This window comes from Argopecten irradians, chromosome 11, assembly GCF_041381155.1.
Source record: "Argopecten irradians isolate NY chromosome 11, Ai_NY, whole genome shotgun sequence".
Taxonomy (NCBI): Eukaryota; Metazoa; Mollusca; class Bivalvia; order Pectinida; family Pectinidae; genus Argopecten; species Argopecten irradians.
The window spans coordinates 33632449-33660412 of NC_091144.1; the positions used below are offsets into that span (position 1 = coordinate 33632449).

At 34.7% G+C, this 27964-nt stretch overlaps 2 protein-coding genes across 10 annotated transcripts in view; one reads left to right on the forward strand and one right to left on the reverse strand.

The window, feature by feature from the left end:
- Nucleotides 1-10936, forward strand: LOC138335360 (glutamine amidotransferase-like class 1 domain-containing protein 3, mitochondrial). Of its 2 annotated transcripts, XR_011210266.1 has the most exons (8): nucleotides 1-127; nucleotides 1532-1584; nucleotides 2006-2116; nucleotides 3022-3141; nucleotides 3904-3999; nucleotides 8671-8827; nucleotides 9679-10201; nucleotides 10291-10936. XR_011210266.1 is itself a non-coding variant. In XM_069284414.1 (7 exons), exons 1-7 carry the CDS (start codon nucleotides 8-10, stop codon nucleotides 9805-9807), a joined length of 786 nt encoding a protein of 261 aa, XP_069140515.1. In that variant the 5' UTR covers nucleotides 1-7; the 3' UTR covers nucleotides 9808-10936. The 2 variants fall into 2 exon arrangements, 1 of the variants encoding a protein (XP_069140515.1); XM_069284414.1 differs by having other exon boundaries at nucleotides 9679-10936.
- The window catches only part of LOC138335358 (ciliary-associated calcium-binding coiled-coil protein 1-like), a 20329-nt gene continuing 3297 nt past the window's right edge, over nucleotides 10933-27964 (reverse strand). For 5 of the 8 annotated variants that reach the window (XM_069284411.1, XM_069284412.1, XM_069284413.1 and 2 more), the window contains 9 exons: nucleotides 27033-27062; nucleotides 22280-22380; nucleotides 21613-21782; nucleotides 17886-18033; nucleotides 17057-17129; nucleotides 16419-16538; nucleotides 15749-15784; nucleotides 12299-12430; nucleotides 10933-11455 (listed from right to left, as the gene is read on the reverse strand). In XM_069284411.1, coding sequence (XP_069140512.1) covers nucleotides 11363-11455; nucleotides 12299-12430; nucleotides 15749-15784; nucleotides 16419-16538; nucleotides 17057-17129; nucleotides 17886-18033; nucleotides 21613-21782; nucleotides 22280-22380; nucleotides 27033-27062 — 903 coding nt within the window. In that variant the 3' untranslated portion in view covers nucleotides 10933-11362. Of the gene's footprint in view, nucleotides 11456-12298; nucleotides 12431-15748; nucleotides 15785-16418; nucleotides 16539-17056; nucleotides 17130-17885; nucleotides 18034-21612; nucleotides 21783-22279; nucleotides 22381-26859; nucleotides 27010-27032; nucleotides 27063-27964 lie in introns of those variants that run through there. The other 3 variants (XM_069284407.1, XM_069284406.1, XM_069284408.1) reach the window with 3 other exon arrangements.

The window sequence follows — 27964 nt, forward strand, 5'->3', positions numbered from 1 at the left end:
ATCCAGTATGGCTAGGACTTTGAGCAGCATCAGGAAGGCATTTATCTCAAAGCACACAAGCATTGTCAGCAGTGTTCTTAAGTGTCATTTTCATTCTTCTGGAGTAATGAGTTCCAAGGTTGCCGTGGTAATGTCTACAGCTTACTTAGTATTGTTTAGATCGTGTTGTCCTCGCGTGTCCTTGCAGATATTTTGTACTAACTCAGTAACTGTACCAGAAGCATGTAATTGTTTATGACTGTACATGTACACAGTACTTCATCGTCAGTTACCCACGTATTCAGCATACACTAGTTAGGTTGCGATGGTTTCCTAGGGTGACATATTGAAAATGTTGTGGTCCCATTTACTACACTGTGCATAGATAGAGATTTTTTATGAATATCTTGAGATGTGACAATAATTTTGAAAAGAAAGAAACATCAATAGTATTTTTCAAAGAGCATCTGAAAATGTCTAGTGCATGTACTCAAGTATATATGTATAAACTTCCTAAAATAATTTTTAGATATAAAATACATACTGTGCATGTACAAATTGTATATATAAATGGGAAAGAGTTCCTTTTTGATCCCTCTCCATAAATTATTTATTCTCGCTTTAGTCAAGTGTTTGAAAAAGTTTCTTCTGAAGGGGTACCAAGAAAATTTGGGGCATGATCTTTTTGGGGTTAAAAAGAATTTTAGAAAATTATTAAATCTAGAAGAAATATATAAAACTATTTTTTTAGCTACTTTCCTACTTGTGGCATCCATAGAACACTCTTATATATTGCTCACTATATAATGATGATAATACAAGTTATAACAAACGGAAATACTCCTTTTAGTTTTTGTTACTTTTCTCTTGGTAAGATTTGAACTCACATACTTGACACTTACGATTGTTCTAATTTTTATACAAAACTATGGCTTCAAAATTAATCCTGATTAATTGATACCATAATAGTTATGGATGTTTTTTGTGTTTGTACATTTGAGAATGAATGAAGTGGACAATTAATTTATCTTCTCACCAAAAATTTGTTTTCTCATAAAAATCTAGCGGCGGTTCAAAGGGAACTCTTTCTCAATTTATGTTATGATTTAACTTGTGTATTATCAGCTATATAGTACACACAATTGTATGCATGCCCACATCTCTCTGTGAAATGTAGCTTCTGTCGTACCGGAAATGATATCACTGTGTGATCTTTTCCACTACAACAAATACTACCAAATCTAGCAATACTTTTTTTGGTAGATTATCTCCCCTGTTGAGTTTTCTCCCCTATATGATTTTTCAGGAACATTTATCTTTAAAAAAATTGTTGTATTCTCTAACTTTATAATGTCTTTTGTATTTAGCATTTTAGCTAATATCTTGACATATTCCACTTTTGCAATTAAAAGTTTAATAACTTAGTATAGTCTGTACATATTATTGTATATTGTATATTTTATATTTGTCTTGACCATATGTAAGATGAACTGCTTATCCGAACATGTAATCAAGTTTAAATAAGTATAATTATGATTAAATTCTATTGTAGATTTTGTCTGGTTGTGGAGTGTATGATGGAACGGAAGTCCATGAAGCATCAGCGTATGTACAGTTCTTGTCATTTCAGAAATTTAATATGTACTTATATATCTATAAAGAAAAAAAAATGAAAAATAAAATAAATACAAAAAATAAATATAATATGTACTGCTTAAACACGTCAATCATAAACTTATATATTTAAGCAGGTAACAAATAGTTTAGTGTATGTTCTTAAAATATCAGGTAATGTATGATGGATTTTTCAGTATTATTGATTATTTTAGAGTAATATAATTCTTTTCTCCTTCTTCTAATGTTAACAATTAGGAACTTTGATGAGTGAATTTTGAGACATTGGAATAATTTTGTGTAGGCAAATAAATAATGTCTTTAAGAAAATAAATCAGGACATATTGCTATGTATATGAAACTGAAGATGAAATATATGATTTTTATAATATATGTATGGGATTATATTTAGGACTTTAGTCCATTTGAGTCGTGGGGGAGCTGAAGTGTCCATGTTTGCTCCAAATGTAGAACAGATGCATGTGGTGAACCATACGAAGGGGGAGCCAATGGAACCAAATAGGTAAATACACACATCAAAATACCAAGGGGGAGCCGATGGAACCAAATAGGTAAATACACACATCAAAATACCAAGGGGGAGCCAATGGAACCAAATAGGTAAATACACACATCAAAATACCAAGGGGGAGTCCATGGAACCAAATAGGTAAATACACACATCAAAATACCAAGAGGGAGTCCATGGAACCAAATAGGTAAATACAAACATCAAAATACCAAAGGGGAACCCAATTATTGGAACAAAATAGGTAAATACATACATCAAAATACCTAGGGAGGAGCTCATGGAACCAAATAGGTAAATACAGACATCAAAATACCAAGGGGGAACCGATGGAAGCAAATAGGTAAAAACACACATTAAAATACCAAGGGGGAGCCGATGGAACCAAATAGGTAAATACACACATCAAAATTCCAAGGGGGAGCCGATGGAACCAAATAGGTAAATACACACATCAAAATACCAAGGGGGAGCCAATGGAACCAAATAGGTAAATACACATATCGAAATTAAAAACACAGATCAATGAAAAATACAAATTCAAATACTGGATAACAAACATTGCAAAATACACATCAAAATACAATACACATGAATGTGTGATTTTCAATTATTTTTGTTCTTTCTCAAAGAATGATAGAACATTTTAAATCATTATTTGGATATTTGGGGAGTTAGTTATTGGTTTGGTTACCATTATTCATTTCCTGTGTTTTGTTTCTCCTGCTATTTATGGAGATAGAATGCTGGTATTAGAGATATCAGAGAAAAAGAAGGTACTTCCCTGAGTAGAATTTGTTTTCACATTTTTATCAAGCTAATATTCACTTTTTTATCAAGCTAATATTGATTTGACTTTAGCACCTTAATTAAAAAAATGTGCTGTTTTCTCCCCACAGAAATGTGCTTGTTGAATCTGCCAGGATAGCAAGAGGAAAGATTGATGCTCTTTCAAATTTAGACTCTTCCAAATTTGATGCCATCATCTTCCCGGGTGGATTTGGAGCTGCTAAAAACTTGTAAGTTTAAGTTAAGCCAGAATTTTAAGATAGGAATTATTACTGTATTTTTTAAAATTGTAAGTTGCACCTGAGTATAGGCCTCAAAGGTCTTTTATTTTTACCAATTTTTTTCAGTTTTAGTACACGGCTATAAGCTGTATTATAGTGAAAGCCGCAGCCAGTACTAATTCAAGTGTAATCTGTCAGTAATATGAAGATACCGAACAACTCGACGAATTATTAATTTCCTGTAATGCATACCTGGTATATGTAGATATTTAACTTCCTGACCCTTAACATTTAAGTCTCTGAATAAAAAATATCTGATTACTGATGGATTTATTCACCTTGAATAATTGAATGTTGGTCAATGTGTAAGAACAATAAATTGAACCTGGAAATATAGCAGAATAAATACACTTATTCATGAAATATAAAGCCCCGTGCCACTAACTGCTTTGCTAAAACTCTGTAACTGGAAGGTTTCTGACCGTTGTAAACAAATTCTGAAATGTGGTAATTGACACATAGATATTTCTGCCTGATCAATGTTGACAGTGGATGTTGTAGGTGTACATTTGCTTTAGATGGAGGTTTCTGACCGTTGTAAACAAATTCTTAAATGTGGTAATTTTCATATAGAGATATCAGCCTTATCATTGATGGATTTTGTAGGTGTACATTTGCTTTAGATGGAGGTTTCTGACCGTTGTAAACAAATTCTTAAATGTGGTAATTTTCATATAGAGATATCAGCCTTATCATTGATGGATTTTGTAGGTGTACATTTGCTGTGGATGGAGCTGAGAATATGAAAGTTGATACGGATGTGAAAAGAGTAATTGGTGACTTCCATAAAGAAAACAAACCTATCGGGTAAGATTCTCAATATGATGGAGTAACATATCAAACCATAATTAGTGAAAGGCTTGTTTTAAGTTCAAGGGCTACTAGATTTTTGTCCTAAATCTTTTTACTTTCATCCATTTGTTCATTCTTTAATTGTGAGTAATATGTAAATTGCTGTTGGTTGTAAATAAACGCGTCCAGATGTTAAAGATGCTCCATCGCCGACAGAGCATAAATGATATTCATTATTTGAACAAAAATTGGTGTTTAATCGTGTAAATATGTGTTTAATTAACGCAAAAAAAACCCTATAAGATAATTCGTTTTGCCTTTGGTGCAAGCGCAATCAGTACTTCATTCCATATAGGATATAGTGCCAAGGAATTTTTTCGGGATGCAATTAATTATTTTTCATATTTTTAACTTGAAGTAAAATTAGAAGCTCAAACTTTCCATTGGTGGTAATGGTGTAAAGTAAGTAACTTTTGTGACTGAATAAAACTACTAAATCATCTGCTCCTGTTTTTGATAGTGAAAAAATACCATTTGTCAGTGGTGGAGCATCTTTAAGACTGTATTACCAGGTTTGTACTGGCATTCAGTACTTAAGTACAACTATATGTGTTACATGTAGTTTTTGTGGAATTTTGTAGCCTACGTTACACTGTATAGTTTATATAATGATGCTTTAACAAATCTAGCATAAAATATCTAACATTGCATTTTTTAATGTCATTATTCATAAAGGTTTTTGTACAATTCACTGAATGTTTCAATATTTCTTTTCTCTTTAAATATACATTTGTACATATAACATAATTGTTTATCTCCCTTTGAACATAAATTTGGATTTGATGTTTTTGATAAAAGATTACCAAAATAGGACAAAAATGATCAAATTTTCAAATTTGCTTAATTAATTACACATATTTCAGAAGGGCAGAATGCAATGTAAGATGCAAAACTATCATTCTAATTATATCAGTAATGTACTGTACATTTATCACTAAATAACGGATTTGTGGGGGCCAAAAAGTGCCAAAACGTTAATCACATTTTTAGCCCACCATCATCAGATGGTGGGCTATTCAAATCGCCTTTCGTCCGTGGTCCGTCGTCCGTCCGTCCGTCCGTTCCGTCCGTCCGTCCGTCCGTCCGTCCGTCCGTCCGTCCGTCCGTTAACAATTCTTGTTACCGCTATTTCTCTAAAAGTACTGAAGGGATCTTTCTCAAATTTCATATGTAGGTTCCCCTAGGACCCTAGTTGTGCATATTGTATTTTGGGACTGATCGGTCAACAAGATGGCCGCCAGGCAGCCATCTTGGATTTTGATAGTTAAAGTTTGTTACCGCTATTTCTCAGAAAGTACTGAAGGGATCTTTCTCAAATTTCATATGTAGGTTCCCCTAGGACCCTAGTTGTGCATATTGAATTTTGGGACTGATCGGTCAACAAGATGGCCGACCAGCCGCCATCTTGGATTTTGATAGTTAAAGTTTGTTACGGCTAATTCTCAGAAAGTACTGAAGGGATCTTTCTCAAATTTCATATGTAGGTTCCCCTAGGACCCTAGTTGTGCATATTGTATTTTGGGACTGATCGGTCAACAAGATGGCCGCCAGGCAGCCATCTTGGATTTTGATAGTTAAAGTTTGTTACCGCTATTTCTCATAAAGTATTGAAGTGATCTTTCTCAAATTTCATATGTAGGTTCCCGTAGGACCCTAGTTGTGCATATTGCATTTTGGGACTGATCGGTCAACAAGATGGCCGACCAGCCGCCATCTTGGATTTTGATAGTTAAAGTTTGTTACCGCTAATTCTCAGAAAGTACTGAAGGGATCTTTCTCAAATTTCATATGTAGGTTCCCCTAGGACCCCAGTTGTGCATATTGCATTTTGGGACTGATCGGTCAACAAGATGGCCGACCGGTGGCCATCTTGGATTTTGATAGTTAAAGTTTGTTACCGCTATTTCTCAGAAAGTATTGAAGGGATTGTTCTCAAATTTCATATGTAGGTTCCCCTAGGACCCTAGTAGTGCATATTGCATTTTGGGACTGATCAGTCAACAAGATGGCCGCCAGGTAGCCATCTTGGATTTTGATAGTTAAAGTTTGTTACCGCTATTTCTCAGAAAGCACTGAAGGGATCTTTCTCAAATTTCATATGTAGGTTTCCCTAGGACCCCAGTTGTGCATATTGCATTTTGGGACTGATCAGTCAACAAGATGGCCGCCAGGTAGCCATCTTGGATTTTGATAGTTAAAGTTTGTTACCGCTATTTCTCAGAAAGCACTGAAGGGATCTTTCTCAAATTTCATATGTAGGTTCCCCTAGGACCCCAGTTGTGCATATTGCATTTTGGGACTGATCGGTCAACAAAATGGCCGACCGGTAGCCATCTTGGATTTTGATAGTTAAAGTTTGTTACCGCTATTTCTCAGAAAGTATTGAAGGGATTGTTCTCAAATATCATATGTAGGTTCCTCTAGGACCCTAGTTCTGCCTATTGCATTTTGCGACCACCATCTTGGATTTTGATAGTTTAAAGTTTGAAAAGCAGAAAAAAGAAGTGTAAGTTTGAAAAGCAGAGAAAAGATCCCTCTTTCATTTGTCAGACATAGATTAATCTTTGGTGGGCGCCAAGATCCCTCTGGGATCTCTTGTTTTTAAGTAAAATTAATAACATTAACAGAACTAGACAGTCATTTAGGTAAATTATATTTGAATCAATAAATAAACATGTTGTTGGGGTTGTGGAAGTGATTGAGTGGATATTTGACTTTTCAAAGATAGGTTTTGTATTAAGAGTAATAGAGAAAACAAATGTGGTGCCGAGACTTTAACTTGAATAAATACAGTAACTAGACTTAGATATCTTTTCAATCTGTTGACTTGTCACGGTGTAATGATCTGTGTTACAGTCTGTGCTGTATTGTTGATCTGTTGACTCTTCTCAGTGTAATGATCTGTATTACAGTCTGCTGTATTGTTAATCTGTTGACTCGTCTCAGTGTAATGATCTGTGTTACAGTCTGTGCTGTATTGTTGATCTGTTCACTTGTCTCAGTGTAATGATCTGTTTTACAGTCTGTGCTGTGTTGTTGATCTGTTGACTCGTCTCAGTGTAATGATCTGTATTACAGTCTGTGTTGTATTGTTGATCTGTCGACTCGTCTCAGTGTAATGATCTGTATTACAGTCTGTGCTGTATTGTTGATCTGTCGACTCGTCTCAGTGTAATGATCTGTATTACAGTCTGTGCTGTGTTGTTGATCTGTTGACTCGTCTCAGTGTAATGATCTGCTGTATTGTTGATCTGTTGACTCGTCTCAGTGTAATGATCTGTATTACAGTCTGCTGTATTGTTGATCTGTTGACTCGTCTCAGTGTAATGATCTGTATTACAGTCTGTGCTGTATTGTTGATCTGTCGACTCGTCTCAGTGTAATGATCTGTATTACAGTCTGTGCTGTATTGTTGATCTGTTGACTCGTCTCAGTGTAATGATCTGTATTACAGTCTGTGCTGTATTGTTGATCTGTTGACTCGTCTCAGTGTAATGATCTGTATTACAGTCTGTGCTGTATTGTTGATCTGTTGACTTGTCTCAGTGTAATGATCTGTATTACAGTCTGTGCTGTATTGTTGATCTGTCGACTCGTCTCAGTGTAATGATCTGTATTACAGTCTGTGCTGTATTGTTGATCTGTTGACTCGTCTCAGTGTAATGATCTGTATTACAGTCTGCTGTATTGTTGATCTGTCGACTCGTCTCAGTGTAATGATCTGTATTACAGTCTGTGCTGTATTGTTGATCTGTTGACTCGTCTCAGTGTAATGATCTGTATTACAGTCTGTGCTGTATTGTTGATCTGTTGACTTGTCTCAGTGTAATGATCTGTATTACAGTCTGTGCTGTATTGTTGATCTGTTGACTCGTCTCAGTGTAATGATCTGTATTACAGTCTGTGCTGTATTGTTAATCTGTTGACTTGTCTCAGTGTAATGATCTGTATTACAGTCTGTGCTGTATTGTTGATCTGTCGACTCGTCTCAGTGTAATGATCTGTATTACAGTCTGTGCTGTATTGTTGATCTGTTGACTTGTCTCAGTGTAATGATCTGTATTACAGTCTGTGCTGTATTGTTGATCTGTTGACTTGTCTCAGTGTAATGATCTGTATTACAGTCTGTGCTGTATTGTTGATCTGTTGACTTGTCTCAGTGTAATGATCTGTATTACAGTCTGTGCTGTATTGTTGATCTGTTGACTCGTCTCAGTGTAATGATCTGTATTACAGTCTGTGCTGTATTGTTGATCTGTTGACTCTTCTCAGTGTAATGATCTGTATTACAGTCTGTGCTGTATTGTTGATCTGTCGACTCGTCTCAGTGTAATGATCTGTATTACAGTCTGTGCTGTATTGTTGATCTGTTGACTCGTCTCAGTGTAATGATCTGTATTACAGTCTGTGCTGTATTGTTGATCTGTTGACTCGTCTCGGTGTAATGATCTGTATTACAGTCTGTGCTGTATTGTTAATCTGTTGACTCGTCTCAGTGTAATGATCTGTATTACAGTCTGCTGTATTGTTGATCTGTTGACTTGTCTCAGTGTAATGATCTGTATTACAGTCTGTGCTGTATTGTTAATCTGTTGACTTGTCTCGGTGTAATGATCTGTATTACAGTCTGTGCTGTATTGCCCCTGTTCTGGCCGCCAAGCTAGTGCCTGGTTGTGAGGTGACTGTTGGATCGGACGAGGAAGAAGGCGGTCGATGGCCGTATGCGGGCACGGCTGGTGCCATAGATTCCATGGGATCCAAGCACATCAAAAGAAATGTCACTGTATCCTTTACCTGGTACTGTAACTTCCAGCTTTATTAGCTGTTGCATGCTTTAATGAATCAAAACATTATCAGATGACTATACCTGGTACTTTGTTTTCAAGTCACCTTTTGCCTATTGCCCATTTGCATCCTTTTCTGCACTGGCTATGATAAATGACTGCCCTACTTATGTATATCAAGTAAGAAATTTTCCTTAAAATCTGTAATGCTTTCCTATGGAGTATTTTAAGTTAAGGAATCTCTTTAAGTTAAAGGAATGTTTGAAACTGAACCCCTGTTAAAAATAGAATTGACTCTTAAAATTTATATAAGCATATACATGATATTAAGGTTAACAATAGTGTCTAGATGGACAGCAGAGTGAGGATTGGAGTTTTATGATTGCTGAAGATATTATGTATAATACTCCTGGTTATTAATTGTGCATACTGCATTTTTTTTATCAAAAACATTATCTTAACTAGTGGTAGTTGCTATCTTGAACTTGACCATTAATTGAAGAGATTAAGATAGATTATAATTAATTAATAAAATCCTCTTTGGTAACTTTTAATCACAATATCTCTTTGCATGAATCTGTTGGCTCTGTTTCTCATACTCCATTTCCGTATAATTGTGAAAAAGAAAATAGCAGTATAGGAAGCGTGCTTGAATTTGGAGTTATTGATAGTTCTTATAATGTACTGAATGGATTGAAGGACAATTCACTGGCACAGGTTCTGTATACTTAATAACTTTGGTGAAAAAGCAATGTTGAACAGGTAAGATCAATGATGATTTTTTTTCAGTTACCACTTTTACTCTGTATAATGACCACTAAGTTCATTTTGACCTTGACACACTGACCAGGACATACATGTAGATGAGAAGAATAAGATCGTCACAACACCAGCTTTTATGTGTGAAACAGCTCTTCATGAAATTTTCGATGGAATTGGCAAAATGGTGGAAAATGTTTTGTCTCTGGCGAAGAAGTAGACAGTGATGTTGGGAAAAACTAACTGAACTTGTGATACGACAAGAACTCACTGATGTTGTATTGGATTGTGCTTGGTACAGAAGACAATAAAATCATGCTTACTTTACCAAATACTAATGATATTTATATGGAGAGTATACATATATATAAGATCATGAATAAGGCTTCCATGTAGATATTCCGTCTTTGCATATTACAGAGTTAGCTCCCTTGCGGGAAGGTATCGATTGTTACGTCATTATTTTGTGAGCCAATTCTCATCGTTTTCTCAGAAAAGTACATGTATGATGTTACGCACACAAACGCATGATGTCACAATCAATCCCTACCAACAAGGGCAGATAACTCTGCAATATGCAAATACAAAAATAACATCATGGTGATAAGTGTGTGGTTCTTCTCACAGGGACCTGGCACAAAATTCTAACCAACAGCAATATGTATTAAAGTAGAATCAACTGTTGGTTAGAAAATTGTGCCAGGTTCCTGTTGTCCTTCTGTCTCCTGTTCCAAACAATGAAATATTAAAAACCATGAACTGTGTGTGGATCACTATCACTATGGCTTTAGCTCCAGTTATGCGTGGTACCACATGGCAACATATGATAACACCTGATGGACAGTTTGACAGCAGGACTGCTCCCAGTATATTGGTTGTACTGTTAACATATTTCGCTCACCATTTGATATTGTCAGTTTATTAAAGAGTTTTATACCCTGGTATGGTGATCTGTATCAATTGTGACATAATTATTTTCTGAGCGAAACTCACGGTGTTTTCTGAAAATAATGACATGCTTGTAAACTTATGTCGCAATCAATATCTATATATACCCACAAGGGCAGATAACTCTGAAATAGAAAAATACAGAATATCAGGTATTCAAATTTAATTATGCAAAATGATTTATGCAAATTAGCTTCAGAACCCATTTCTAGTTTGTTCTTAATTCTTCTTATCACCCTTTGCATTGTGTATGAACGCTTTGATGTACCAGGTATCTCAAGATGTAGATCAACTGGAAAAACAAAATGATGTATGATGTAAATGGAAAATATATTTGTTTGTGGAGTAAACTCAGACTAATGCTTTGTATCAATATAAATAAACAAAAACTTTCCTCTTAATCGTACAATTGTTTATTTCATACAATAAATACATTTTAATAATGTCAATATCTTCATTTAATATTTATAAAAAAACATGCAACATTGTTAATATTAAGTAAATGTGACGTTGAAACATAAAACTGAGGGACTTTGTATCGATCACTATTTCAGTGAAATTTTCACATATCATCAATCGATCGATACAGTGGCCAAGAAATAAATTACATTGGCATGTTCACATATTATCAGTTTATCGCCATATAGGCCAACAGATAAATTCTCTGTATTTCACGTTTAGAACCAGACTCCACATACATTACCCTCGGAAATGTTTATTGTTTATTTAATGAATGGCTCAAATCTGGTTCTCAAACCTCCTCCTGCTCAGAGAGCTGAATATCCATATACAGATGAAATGTCATTTGTCTGCTGAAATATTTCATTTTACGGCGAACCTTCATCTGCTACTTTATGGACTTTGTTGATTCTGCCGATAAGAATGTTTTCTTTTTCTCGAAGTTTTGCTGCAATTTCACTCTGTAACACAAATCATTGATTTTGCACAAGAAATAGTTTTAACTGATTTAGCACAAGAAATATATAGTTTTAACTGATTTAGCACTTTTAATTTTAGCATAAGAAATAGTTTTAAATGATTTAGCACAAGAGATGGTTTTAATTGATTTAGCATAAGGAATTGTTTTAATTGAAAGTCTTTTCATAGAGTTAGAGTTGAAAGTAACATACATAGCTCAAGTAGAACCAGTTGTGTCAATGTTTTCACTAAAATGTTGTTTCTGTTTCCCAACATTATTAAAGGGCCACTACCTTTCCGAAACGGCTTTTAATTTTTAAAATAGAAATGTAAAACGAGATCAATATTTTTTTAGAGTCGCTAAAGTTATTAATTATACGTTTACTAGCACACTTATCAGCACCTTCAGAACTGTTTAATTAGAATAAATAAAATGTTAATTTTCATAACGCGGGTCGTTTTATGTTTCCCGCCGTCGTCCTAAATGCGGCGCGGTAGTTGACTATCACTGCGCCAGACGGCAAAACAGCGAAATGAATCTCCACTGTTATCGTACATTAGACAGGAAATCTTGCATATGTTTGGTGTTGTAACCTCATCTTAAGCCATCGATATATATTTTCTTTTGTTATTAATGTTTTTAAGAAACCTTTAAATTTTGCTCCGGAAAGGTAGTGGGCCTTTAAGGCATGGACATATAATCAGCAATCATTCCAATCTACCAGAGTTACTTCCCTTCTAGCTTCACTCGTTCAATACTAATTGTCATAAATTAGACTCGTCACATGAAGGAGTCTGTGATCACAGTCTCGATCATCTCCAAGACCCTGTACTGTACTAGTTACCTGTAATGGGTTGAGTAACTCCTTTGCTACACTCTCGATCACTTCTCTCACATCCTCTACGGTAAGCTCAGAGAAAATGTCCGTGTCTAACTTCGCATCCAGTTCCTCCATCCCTTTGTCTTCCTCTTCCACCTAAAATTAATAAATAAGTATGAAACCTTTAAAGATGTAGACCCTACAAAATTGTCAATCCTATTTTACATTCCCATTTAAGTTTCTATGTGCCATATTTTTTATACTCACGAATCAAGAAGTGCTTTAATTCAACATGTTATTCACTACCATATGTTACCAACATTTTAAGAATTACAATACTTACAATGGACATAAATTTAATTATACACATACAAATAAGTGCTTAAAATGATTATAATTACATTGTTAATTGAGTATTTAAGGTCAGACCATATAATTTCATTTCATATTTTTACAGTCACTGTGTTATTATTGTAATTGTAAAGTGATTTCTCCAGGAATGTTCTCATTTAAACATAAAAAAAATATACATGAAGTGTTTAAATTCTGTGTTGTAACTATAATGTTTATAAGGCATCTTACATGATTGTCCATTTGAATGATTTTCACAACTTAGTTTATCAAACATTATGGTTTTCAATAAATTACTGAAGAAAAAAAACCATGTAAAAATGTTCACCCAGTTATGGTACATACCACTTTAAACATTTTTGAGAAAGACTAGCTACCAATTAACGTCTGGGTTTTATGAATTAATATACAGGTCCTTTCATATGATGTAAACTTTATTTGTTTAACATTGATTGAGAAACAAGTACTAAAATGCAAAACCAACTTTCTTTCGCGTGATTTATTTTTGCCAATTTTATGATGAAGGTAAATTCGCAAGTAATTAACTCTGAAAAATAAATATCTTCTTGCATAATCAGGTTCAAAGGTATTTCAATTGAATTTGAAATCCACAAAACTTAATTTCCTTGAAAATGCTTTGAAAATGAAATCGTGAAGTTTAGTAGCGAAAGAAAGACTCAATGTAAGCATGCAAGAGATCTTCAATTGCCCAGAGAAAACCCACAGGATCGGGCAGGTGACCCCTGACCTTTTCCTTTTATTACAGTAGACTGTATTTGATTTATCATTCAAATTTATATTCAATTTTTAGTACTGATTGGCTAAAATTAAACTTTTCACATGATTGGCTAAAATTAAACTTTTCACATGACAGAGCCACTCTTCAGAAAAAGTTGCCACAGAATCAAAGGTAATGATAGAGTAAAATCAAGGGAAGTAACTCAGGATGTGATTTATCAGCTACAGCATCCAATCTGATATGATTACCATTCTTTGATAAACACAGATGTCACTAAAAGTGCCCACAACCCTCTCATCAAACAATGCCCAAGTTGAAATCAAGTAGGGGAGATCCAGTTCGAAATATTGATTTGTAACAAACATAATAGATCTGAAGACAGCGATCATGCATTCATTCCTTGTTGATAAAACAGTGTTAGTAAAATTAAATGATAAAAAGGGTTAAAGTTCTTATAGATTTGTAAGTATGAGAATTATTAATATAACTTAAAATTCAGTAAAAGGGAGATAACTTATAAAAAAGATAACAAAGTTGCTTTCCAATTGACAGATTGCCAGGCAGTATAGCCACGCATTAATATCGTAGCATTGGCAGCTGGAGATCCGTCGATTGTAATGCCAATAAAATGTATTTTATTTGACTACAAAGGCAGCCAGAGAGAAACTGACAGCCCATCCATATTTCATTTCAAAATGACATTATAAGGTCAACATTGTAATATTTCACGTTCTGTACTTTGAAACTTAGAAGTTTCAAAATACAGAGTAAATAAAATATTCCTAATCACAACAATATTTCATTTACATTTTCGTTTGGCTGGCTTCAATTTTTTTTTTTACAATTTTCAAAAACTAAAATGTTAATTATTAAAGATGCTCCACCTCCGACAGAGCATAAATGATATTCCTCAGTTGAACAATAATTGGTGTTTGATCGTGTATATATATGTCTAATTAACACAAAAAATAATATAAAATAATTTATTTCGCCTTTGGTGCATGCGCAATCAGTACTTCCTTCCATATAGGATATAGTGACACGGAATTTTTTCGGGATGCAATTAATTATTTGTCATATTTTTAACTTGAAGTAAAATTAGAAGCTCAAACTTTTCAATGGTGGTAATGGTGTAAAGTAAGTAACTTTTGTAACTGAAGAAAAATACTAAATCGTCTGCTCCTGTTTTTGATAGTGAAAAAATACCATTTGTCAAAAACTAAAATGTTAATTGATAGTGTTTGGAGGCAATGCAAAACGTTTTGAACGAAGTAACAAAATTGAGATTTTTTTTGTAAAAATAAAACCCAAAAATGTACCTGCACACTATACGCGGGTATGCACTATATGCACAAAAATATGGTACATAAAACCTAAATGTGACCTCGGGTGACATTACAAAAAAAAATTTGTTTTGACTGCATTTCAAGGTTTTTTTTGTTTTTTTTTAAATTATTTCATACTGTCCTTTGAATAAAAGACAATCATCTTTAAGAAATATTTAAGCAGAGATTGGCACAAAGACAGCTAAATCAATTAACATATCATAAGTGCATTTACTCCACAAATATCTAGTTCATCCAAATAACTACATGTATTTGAAAGCAGACCATTACTAAGTGTCCCAACAGAGACAACACATGTCGTGATTGACCCAATAAGTGCCCAGAGCACTTAAAATTTTTTAAAAAGTATGAATGCATACTAGAAATTCTCCAGTAGTGGTAGGCTTAGGCTATATTTGACAGCTGTGACCTTGAATGAAGGTCAAGGTCATTTGTTTGAACAAACTTGGTAGCTCTTCATCCCAGCATGTCACAGACCCGATATCAGGTCTCTAGTTATTCAAACGTCAAATTTTTTTAGCCATTTTGACCTGTGTGACCTTGAAAGTCATAAAGGTCATTCATTTGAACAAACTTGGTAGCCCTTCATGCTACAGGTCTTATATGAGTACCATGGGCCTCTTGGTTATTGAGGAGAAGTCGTTTGAATGAAAAGTTTGCGCACGGTGACTGACAATGCATGATGACAACCATATACACAGTTTTCATTTTTTTTTTTTTTTATCAAATAAACGTTTACAATCTGTGTTTTAGTCCTTACTTGCCTTTTCTTACCCTGATCTTTTATCCTGATATTAATGCATGACTTGTAGTTTTGCCCTAAATGACCTCAGTTGTCGATGGGCCGTAAAACTCAAACAAACAAACAAACAAAATCATAGTTGTAATCTGTAATAAATCAAGGTAAGAGAAATTGAGGCCTCAAAAAGAGGAAGGGGCGCTCAATACCTCAGTAGATGGAGGTGTCCTTTACAATGAAATATGGACAGGCTGATATTGTACTTCAACTGAAACAGTCTGTGTGGAGAAACATCTTACCTCTCCCACCAAACCATCTTCATTTTTATCTGCCTGCTAAGGGAACAATTACATAGAATACAACAAAAAGGTGGGGGATGGGTGACTGTTAACACATACAGTATATATCTATTTTTTGGAAATCTAATTTTCAATACTATGTTAATTGATAAAGTTCCCTTGAATTTTAAATTCTAAACAACACTTGCCCCTTCTTAAACATAACTATGCAGTTATTTTGTTAGTTAATTTGGGTGCAGTACAAGTCATTCAAAACCGTGCTGAGCTAAATAAAAATAGATTTTCATATATTTATTGTATTATAGGGACGCAGACCTTCTTGCCCAAAGGATACAAAGTGCAAAGCACTTCTAAGGTAACACACATGAAAATTCAAGAAAAAACATTCAGGCTTACACTTTGACAATTTAAGTTTTTGGGGGCCATCAGAACTCATATGGGAATATTTTGGGTAAAAAAATATATCTATATTACCAAGCGAATAAAACTCTCTTGTGATTCTGATGAAAATATAATCTTTGTCCTGCAGAGGTCTAATTTGCAAACGTTCAAGTGATTTGAAGGAGACACTGTCATTCTGTTAAGCAGCTAGTGGTGAATAAAATCAGGTTAAAACTCACGCCATTATACTGTATTACACACATGATAAATACATATAAATATAAGCTACCTCTGGTTCGGGTGTAGGGGGCGGTGTGGCGATGTATGAGGCAAACGTTTCCTGTGTTACGCCCTCGTCTAGGGGTGGCGGGAATGGTACACTGGCAGGCTTAGCCGTCTCTATCTCCAACTGTAAGCAATATATTGGTATCAAAATTAAATCTTTGTCAACAATTACATTCAATATTATTTTAAATTACAATCATTAAGGTGAATATTTTTACCTGATGACTAGTCGATAACCTAGGTATCCAAAAGGGAAGGCAAGTAGAACAGTGCAACATTTAAGGCATACATTTAAGCATTGAACATCTTCATGGAATTTTCCTCTGTCCAGTTGGCATTCACTTTGGCTATGAATGCCAACTGAAAGACGTTCAATGCTACATTTGATAACAGTTTTATGGTGAAATCTCATGAGGAAGGAACAGCCATTTGAACAGCCATATTCCGTGATCACTGGCATGACAATTGTGACATCACAATGATAATGACGTCATAACAAGCGGATGGCAGTTCATAGCTAGGCTGCTAATTGCCAACTACGCTTGGTAAGGTCACATAGTTGGATTGTAATGGAAATGTAAATAGTGTAAGAACAATGGGTGTATGATTACAAGTTAAAATATTATTTTTAAAAACACTCACATCCGTGCCGATAATTTCCTCAGCTTGCGTTTGAGTAAACATTAACTCGTACAGCTTATAATGTTGAAATAGACTGAAAAATCAAGAGGAATTTGATCATTATTTAAATTGTAACGGCAGAGGAGAAAATGTAGCGTCCAAATCGGATTCAAATCCGTGATGTTCGAACACTAGCCGATGGTCTACCTACTGAGGGACCGATGGTCTACCTACTGAGGGACCAAGTCCAATTGCGCTACAGAATAAAATACTGTAATCACTTGTATTTGCTATCTGTGATTTATTAATTTTGTCAAAATAAATTGTGGTTTACATCACTGTTGGTAAGTAACATATTACATAGTTGCCATCTTTTCAGAATTCTCTTGGGGATAATTTTATATTTTCAATCTTAGAACCTAAATATATTAGCTACTTATGTACCCCTCTATCACAAAAAAAAGTTCATTTTGGCCTCGCTTGAGTTGATCTTTCTCATGGAGGAATCATAAATCAAGAAAGGATTTAGATATTTTGAAAAGACCTAAATTGGGGGTTCAAAATCGAGAGTCTCCCTCTAAAATCGTGTATGTTGGCAAGCATGACATTAAAATATAGATATATATTTTATGCAAATTGTAATTTAAATAGCATGGTTTCAATGAAAAATAGCTAAAAATTTACAGAGAAATTACAAATATGGTAATCTTTTCTACCTACAATGTAGTTAGCATAGGAGAAGCCGTGGTAACGTATGAGACAATTTTATAAGCAAGTAACTTCTGTTTATATAGAATATTCAAAATAATTGGATGATGATCATAGAAACAAAGCCCATGTTGAATCTTACCATGAAGTTATATAGTTGGTTAAAGCCTTTGCTTGCTGTGTGTTGAAGAAATCCAGACCGGCTGACTTTATTTCTTGATATTCTGGATCTATGCCGATTAACATTTTCTTAAACTCCTTTAGATTGTCTACCATCGCCATGTGTTGTTCTGTAAAACAGATAAATCACACACATTTTAGTTACCTATATCTGACTGAAATGTAGTTAAAAGAAATTTGTAGTATAATCAATACATAAATATTGATTTTCTTGAAAATTCAATCATTTGGACAAATCTTATTTTAAGTAACACTTTAAAGTTGTATGGTCTGTGACTTGCTGTATTTTTGGCATAGAAAAAGTATTTTAAGTGTTCTACATATTTTTCACTGCCTTTTCCTATTTAACGACTTTTGTAAAGTTTGTATTTGTTAAGTTAATAAACAAGTAAGTTTAAATATTGATATTTACATGTACATGTTTAAAATAGCTCAGAAGTCTCCGAACTGTTCCTATCTATAGGGGTACCGCTGATGTTCAAGGTCATGTGATGCAACTCTGTTTTCCGATATTACTCGAAAGTTTGAAACATGACGTTGACTGTGGCGGTTCTTCCAAAACGTGTGATATTTCATGCAACATTTACCACTATGTCAAAAGTATATTGGTGCTTTTATGGATATGAACCATTATGTATAAGCATCCATAATCACACATTGTATGTTTTATGACAGTTTGTGATGGTGAAAATTACAAAAAATACAACTTTAAGGTATATATCCCCTAAGTAAACTAAATATTCTACACGCCTACATGTATATACATATTAAAGAAAAATTGTAGCATGTCTATATAACAAATATTAAAAGACTAGTAAAACAATTCAGCATTTTCCCTAGCACACAGCTAACCTGCTCTTCAGGGGAATGAAAATACAGCAATTCATAAATGTATACATGACCTCCAACCCCACCCCAATCTTAAACTCACCCCTATCCCCATGCCCAACACACACAATTTTATCATGCCCCCCTTCCCACCCCATCTTTGTTCTCACTCCCCCTAACACAACTGATCAGACCTCCCCCCCTCTGTTTTTCCTCTCTACCCCAAACACATTTTATCATATGTCCTCAACCCAACCCCATCCCCTACCTCTAACACAACTGATCAGACCTCCCCCCTCTTTTTTCTCTCTACCCCCAAACACATTTTATCATATGCCCTCTCAACCATTACCTCTAACACAACTGATCATATCCCCCCCCTCTTTTTTCTCTATCCCCAAACCTTATCAATGTCCTACCATCCCATCCCCTACCTCTAAACAACTGATCAGACCTCCCCCCCCCCCTCTTTTTCCTCTCTATCCCCAAACACATTTTATCATATGCCCCACCCCCACCCCACCTCTACACAGATCACTCCCCCCTCTTTTTTCTCTTACCCAACACATTATCATGTCCTCAACCAACCCCATCCCACTAACTCCCCCTCTCTAACACAACTATCAACCTCCCCCCCCTTTTTTCCTCTCTTCCCCAACACTTTTATCATATGCCTCAACCCCCCCCCTACCTATGCTCTCTCCCAAACACCATATGCCCTCAACCCCCATCCCCTACCTCTAACACAACTGATCAGACCTCCCCCCCCCTCTTTTTTCCTCTCTACCCCCAAACACATTTTATCATATGTCCTCAACCCAACCCCATCCCCTACCCCTAACACAACTGATCAGACCTCCCCCCCTCTTTTTTCCTCTCTACCCCCAAACACATTTTATCATATGCCCTCAACCCCACCCCATCCCCTACCTCTAACACAACTGATCAGACCTCCCCCCCCCCCTCTTTTTTCCTCTCTACCCCCAAACACATTTTATCATATGCCCTCAACCCAACCCCATCCCCTACCTCTAACACAACTGATCAGACCTCCCCCCCCTCTTTTTTCCTCTCTACCCCCAAACACATTTTATCATATGCCCTCAACCCAACCCCATCCCCTTCCCCTAACACAATTGATCAGTCCCCACCTCTTTTTCCCACTCTACCCCCAAACACATGTTTTCAATCTGATTAAAAACCATATCAACACTGAAATAAGCATGTATTTAAGATTTCATATAATAGCATATTATCATATTAGTATGAAAAGGATTGATTAAATAGTCTTAAGATGTTTCACATGAATCTTGCAAATTGTTTAAGAAAATACTCTTAATTATTTTAATTCATTGAAGTTCATATATTGTAATTTGATATTGTGTAGGTGGAAATGTTATTTGATATTATAATTTAACTAATACTAATTAGTTGACATTTAGCGGTTACTTAATCTGGACTAATGCAAATTAAACTTTGAATTGAAAATGACCCACAGTCAAAAGTAAAACCATGCTATGGTCCCCTAGTGAGATGGAAATAGATTTAGAGTAGTTATACCATTAATTATAGATATGTTTAAATGTTTCTAATTACTGCCACACAGGTATTGAATTAAACCGCTGCGACAATCCGATTGTAGATACCTGGTATCTATTACACCTGCCTATAATGAGATTATCTTGTACGGGTTCATATTGGTTCTATAATCTCAGAGTTTTAACAAATACTTGTCCTTTTTTTTTTTAAATGTTCCAAATATTATATCCACTAAATTGGAACTTGTCTTTCTATATACTTAAAAATAGAATACTAATTAAATCCTAAACTGACTAGAAAATAATATTTAAAAAGGACATTTTGAAAAAAAGAACAACAGCGCAGCACTAGATTATACAATGCAAATATTGTGGGATTATTGTTATAAATATTAATATTTTAATCATATGTCAAAAACTTCAAAGTTTGGGACAGCATCACCATCTACTCAACTATATCTATAGATAAGTACCTGAAGCCTGAGTTAAAATTTTAATTGTAAATAATAGAAATATAATTATATGCTTGTGTAACTGTATTTTGTTTAAGATCTTTCAGTGAAGTAGGCTATAATTATACAGTTAAACATCAAAAGGAACCAAAATGAAGGATGTTTAATATTTAAGTTATTAAAATTTGAATAAAATATTGAACAAAGTATAGATCTATATAGTTATACCAGTAAATGTACACTTTACTTAATAAATACTTCACTTAGATTTGATGGTGTTATTGTGCTAGAACGCAAGTACGGTACATCTAGGTCTTAGAGTGGGTGGATCTGAGTTCCCTGTGGCCTGAGGGGTAGGGCTTAAAGGGATCAATTTGGCTATTTCCATAAAAACTATGTAATTCTTCTCTGAAATTAAAGATGCTCCCCTACAGACATAACATAAACGATACTCATCATTTTTGTGTATACATGTCTAATTAACACATTTCGCTTCGGGTGCAACACATTTCGCTTCAGGTGCAAGCACAATCAGTACTTCATTCCATATAGGACACATATATATATAGTGCCAGGGAAATTTTTTTGAGATGCAATAAATTATTTTTAATATTTTTATCTTAAAGTAAAATTAGAAGCTCAAACTTTTCAATGGTGGTAATGGTGTAAAGTAAGTAACTTTTGTAACTGAAGAAAAATACTTATTTCTCTGTTCATGTTTTTGATAGAGAAAAAACCCCAATACGTCAGCGGTGGAGTTTCTTTAAATTTACATAAATCAAAGTCAAAGCAACTGTACTTCATTGTAAAAATTTAAGTAAAAAATTTACGCAAGAGAAAACTCTTGAGATCAAACCTCAATGACTCTCACCTTTTACATTATCCAACAATGTATGTACAACTGTGAAGAAGCCCGAGAGTTGCTGAGGCGTAAAACCTTGTTCTTTTCCCCACCAACAGGCCCCTGTGTAGTAGTCAAGTACTCCCGCATCCCGCAGGTCTGTCGGGTAGTTGTGTAGTTTAAATATATCACATAATGTACTAGAAAAAAATAATGAATTCTTCATTATATTTTCTCTCAAGCAAAAATCACAAAACGTTGAAGTAAATAATTAATTAATGTTTTCTCAAGCAAAAATCACAACAAAATCTATTTTCATATGAAAAATTAAAGAAAATATGAACTCTTATAGACTAGTACTCGGTTTCCACCTATCAAATCAAGCCTTAGAGTTAACGGAAAATTTGTGCAGGGTCTTATTTAATTTGTAGACAACCTTCAGAATTCTGGAAATTTGTGAAAATAAACGGGCATTATAAGGGTGTCTTAATTGTGGGAGGGGTCTAATTTGAGGAAAATATATATATAAATGATACAAATGAAATATAAGGTCATTATTTAAAATGTCATTTCACATCGAAATCCAGTCTACCAATAATGGTTGCTAAGAAATTTGTACATTATGTTGTATGTCCTGCAGATGACCAGGAATTCATTGAATATTTTTGTCACATATGAAAATAAATGAATCACTTACGATTGCATTTCAACAACATCTTGACCAAGAAGTGTTTTACACTGATCCTCAGATAGAACTTTGTATGCTAAGCTTCCTTCTTTCTCATCAGTTTCATCATCCTAAAAATAGAAAATGTCTTTATTAACAGCTTGCATGTTTTCCACATTTTAACAACATTTCTATCGGGGACGATTTATTTAGTTGCAGATATTTACTAGTTTTGACCTAATTAAACATTCAAGTTAATTAGCTTCATCAGTATACTATCTATAATATATGTTGACCTTGAAGCAGAGGCTGTTTGACCTTACAGTTATTAGTAATTTGAACTATTGGACCATCCTCGATACTTCAGGGGTTACAATCACTGACATTTTATCCACCCATTCACTATCTTATAGTAAAAGATTTCAGAGAGAGAGAGAGAGAGAGAGAGAGAGAGACGCCCAACTTCAAAGCAACACAGTCATTCACAGTGTACCGTTATACAATTCCTTTGGCATCAAAGGATGAAATTATCTTCTGTTGCCTCCACTTTTACTATGAGATAGTTCAGGGGTGGATATGATGTCAGTGATAGTAACCCATGGAGCATCGAGGATAGGCTATTGGACATGAAGCTCATACATTTTGAGTCAATCTTGTGTAGGAATTTGTTGTATCCTCTAAATTCATCAAGTTGTCAAAAATGACATGGTCAGTACTGCAGATGTAGTTCAAAAGTGTAAGTGACATAATCCTATATATTTACAAATACAACCAAACACCAAGCACATGACACAGTGAGTAGCAAACTACCCAAGTCTGTAGCTAGCCAGGGATAATAAGTGTACAACATTATCTTGACCATATTTGACCCAATAAATACCCTGGCCACAAATACAACAGAAAGCTGATGCTCAGTTTAAACAACATGTCTTTCCTTCAATACTTTTAATACACTTTTTAGTTAACAGGCTTTTTCTTTTACATTATAATTCTTCATTGCTGTTAAGTACTGATAATTTTTGTAACTTTCTTTCTAGTGCTCTCTTTTAGAGCTCTGGACATTCAAAGCATTAAGTACGGTAGGCAGTCGTGAGAAGTCATTTGTTGTATCTTTTCTTTATTTCACCAACTTTGAGATGATACTTAGCTACCAGTATTGATTAAACATCAAAACACAATATCCATTCTTCAAAAGCAAAATGAACCCTTAAATATTCATAACGTGTAAATAAGACATTACCAAGGATACACACAATAGATCAAAAGTCTTTTCAAATAGAAACAAAGCAATAGGTTCACTGATGTAAAAGAATGAAAAGCAAGGAAGAAAATACTAACAATGAGTATCGGTGAATTATTAATTTCTGAAATATTATGGCTATAGTGTATTTACTACTGTCCATGTACTGGGGAAAATAGAAAAAAAGATTAACAATGAGATTGTATAGGACCTGAAATATTTATGTGAATTTGAAGCAGTAGTCTGGACTTACTCCAACAATGTTAGAGGTATAGCACGACGAGACACTTTTGGAACATTACGTCGACAGTCAGCAAAATAACGTCCGATAAAAAAACGGCTGACCAGTCGACTCTCATGTTATGGGAGTATACTGGACTGTGCCAATTATGCCATGGCTGAACAATACTTATTGTTAAATAACCTGTCAAGGTGAATCAAAAGTCCAGAGCTGGGTAGAGGACAAGGATATTCCAGTGTTAAAGATGTTATTGATGGACCGAAAAATGGAGATTCAGACTGGACTTTAAAATACCTTTGGTCAAATAAAACTTGACTGGATAACATCTTTGGCTCTAGCTAATTGTTTGTACAGTACTAAATTGACCAAATCCATCTTGAGTGACATGGAATCTTAACAGGTGAGAGCATCAGTCTAGAAATTGGATGGTTCCAGGTATGAATACCTGTACTGTCCACTTCATTTTTCCATATGCTGTTACATTGGTAAAACCTGTGTCTTTTGGAGGCTAGTTTCAGTGTGACTGTTTGATTTTTTGTTCACACTACATATGCTGATTTTTATCTGCCTTCCAATGTATCCATACAAAATGTACCAACATATGTTTTAAATGCACTACACATTGAATGGAAGTCATAATTGTCAGGTACACAATGTTATCATGATCTGAATGTAAAGAGGTTTTATTGTATAATTTGTGTGTCTTGTCAGGTACAACAACTGTATGTACGGTTTAATGTAAAGAGTTTTTTTTTACACGTATAATTCATTACTGAAAAATTAAATGTTCTACATCTTATTATTTAACAGTCCGTTCATATAGTTTTATACTGAAGTTAACATACTAGTACAGCCGTATGATATGAAATAAAATGATATATGTACGATAGAATATCTTTGAAGAAGATAAGATATAACGTTTAGCGTCAGCATTATCATCATAATCCAGGTTATGATTAAATGAATATAACTTTTATTTCAGTATTTCAATATCATTATAAACTTCTGCTAGCTAAAATTTATAGATCATTTATATATATTTGACGGAACATATTGTACTACTCAATAAGATAGAGTGCATAAAAGATTTGTGTTTTGAACAACTTTACTTTTACAGCCAGTGTCTCAGCTCACTATTATGTTCCTCAACGTTTCATCAGATTCCATGTAATTTTTTTTTAATCCTCCTTTTTTTTTTTTAAACCAGTGTCTGATTTAATTTTTTTTCTTTTGCTTTTGAGGTAAAAAAACCTGTAGCTTATACTACAAAAAACACCTACAGTAAATGTTTGTAACTTATGTTGTAAGTGTGTACAGTATTATAAGTTGTATCTTTTCTTCTTCTTTATGTATTCGCCATCCCTCAATAGTGACGATTATAGGCGAAAACTGTCATCCAGAGTGTTTTCTTAGATAAAGATTCCACAGCTGACTTGCTATATCATACAAAACAGTGGTAAAACAGTACATACAGCTATACTATATAATTTGAAATCTATGTTAGCTCGACATCATTTACTACAGACATTGCGAAATTTGCCGGTCCAACGGACATGTCCGGCAAAATTTGACTCAGACCGCCTATTTTAAAATCTGGTCCGGACCGACCGTCTAGCTTATTGAGTACCAGAAGTAGGTAGAAATGGTGTCTCTGAAGTATGATGCAGGTGCCAAACCTGGCAAAAACATAAACTACATAAGATAATCATGAAAACAGTTGCCTGGATACTAATAGCAGGAAATTATGTTTACTTCAAAAATTCACATTAATTTTCGGTCCAGCAAAATATTGTTTGGTCCGGCTTACTCAAAGTCCTTCCAGGTCCGAATGTCCGGCAATTTTTTCAACTTTCGCGATGTCTGTTTACTAGCTTTTAATTTTTGCTTTATTCATATTTCATTCCTACGTGTCCAATGTTTGACTTTGAATCTTCATTCTTACAGGAAACTGCTGCCTTACTCTTAATATTGTTTGTTATTTTTATTATTCAATTAATGCCGAAGGTCTCGACAATCTTGTTTCTTTCCTTTTTAATTTTATCAAAATACATTATAACAGAGAGAGCGCTCTTCATAAGGATACATATCTCGTCTAATCAAGATAGATTTGTTTAGAGGACTCCCAGATACCCCTGCGGGACTTGCTCGAAGGCAGTGACATGGAAATCAAATGCAGCGTGTTATGACATCTGCAACGTTTGGTACCATGTTGACTGCCAAGGGATAAATAAATCCCAACTCAAGCACTTAGACCACAGTAGTGTAGTCTGGGACTGCCTAACCTGTGGTCTTCCTAATTTCTCCTCCACACTCTTTGATACATCCCCAACTGACATCTACAACAAATTCTCACACCTACATGACACAAGCACCCTCTCCAGTAGTGATGACCCCAAAAGTCCCGGTCCTCCCAAAGCTTCCTCCTCACCAAAATTTATAACTACAGGGCAACCATGCCATAACCAGAAAATGAACTGTAATGTAATTAACTTTTATCATTTATTTGAGTTCAGTGTAGAGAAACATAATGTGTTCCTGTATTGGAAAACTACTATACTATGTATGTATATTATTCTATAAAATCACACACCACCTCGTTGCCCTCAACCCAGAACAATACCTAAAACCTGTAGACACCCGCACTAGACACACACATCCCTATATATGCATACAGACATCACAGCCACAAAGGATACATTTAAGTATTCCTTTTTCCCATACACCATCACACACTGGAATCTTCTCCCTGTGACAACAGTACAAAACACTACACTGGATGGCTTCAATGCAAACATTACAACGTAGCCCTTGAAGCCCCCGCCCACAAATAAACACCTCATTGTTATCAACTACATGTAACAATTATCTACTTTTATCTACCCCAGCGCCAGAGAAGGACAAAAAAAAAACCCACTGTAAATAATCCCCTCCCCCACGCCACTAAGCCGTATCACCTCACCTATATAATCGTCACTATTGACGGATGGTGACAAACTAAAGAAGAAATATGACCGTGATACGATAATAAACAAGTCACGACTCTCTAGGCTAGTTGTTTATGTTTAAATTTCCATGTCGTACTGTGTCACCAAACATCAGTTATGTATAAATAAATAATTCAGTGCTTACTCCTTCAAGGGTAACCTTTTTCTTATTTTTAGGATCGCCTTTCCCCTGTGATGGGTTAGAAAGGGCGCTTTTGCTACCCTTTCCACCAACTTTCTGGCTTTTCGCCGCCATTTTGTTGCTATGTACGATTTCACTTTCGTACTCTCTAGATTGAAGAGTTCTCAAGCACTTACCTGCTTCTTTCCCTTGTCTTTCCCTCTCGACTGAAATCAAAAGAGAAAAGTATAAGTAGACTCTGTATATGATTTAATATGAAACAAAGTTAAATTAACATATATGGTTTATAAACGAATATGTCGTGGAGCTATTAACAAGTACAAATGTATAATTGTTTCCTAGTACGCCTACGGTTACACGTGCCTGAACAAAAATGTCGAAATTTTCCCTTTTCTAACTGAAAAAGACTTTCTTTCTTTTATATATGTTTATTCATTTTAAAAAGAAATATTTCCACTCGATTCCATTTTTAGTCAGAATTTTATTATCATATCAGAAATACAATGTCGAAATGGAGTGAAAAGTGGCTTCTAAAAATGCACCCAGATAAATGTAAACACATGAGGATACACAAACAGAGAACAAGAAACCAATGTGAGGAAATTATACAATACCATCTCAATGGAAAAACACTGCAACATATAGACCAAGAAAAAGATATAGGAGTAGTTGTAGATTCCACGTTAAGCTTCGACAGCCATATTCATATATCGGAGAAAGTTAAAAAAAAAAAAAAAAAAGCCAATTCCATGTTTGGACTTTTGAGAAGAACTTTTCAGTTTTTAGACATCAAATCATTTATTCCGCTATATAAATGCTTAGTTCGGTCTCATTTGGACTATGCTTGCCCCGTATGGACACCTTACCTACAGAAGCATATAGAAATGATAGAAAATGTCCAAAGAAGAGCGACAAAATGTCTACCAGGAATGTCACATCTAGCATACAGTCAAAGGCTGGAGAAACTGAAATTACCAACATTGGCATATAGAAGAATACGAGGAGACATGATAGAACTCTTCAAAATTTGAGATGGAGTATATGACTCCGAATGTTGTAACATTTTATCTTTATGGAACGGACCGCGAGAGCAGCAGGGGGCATAGGA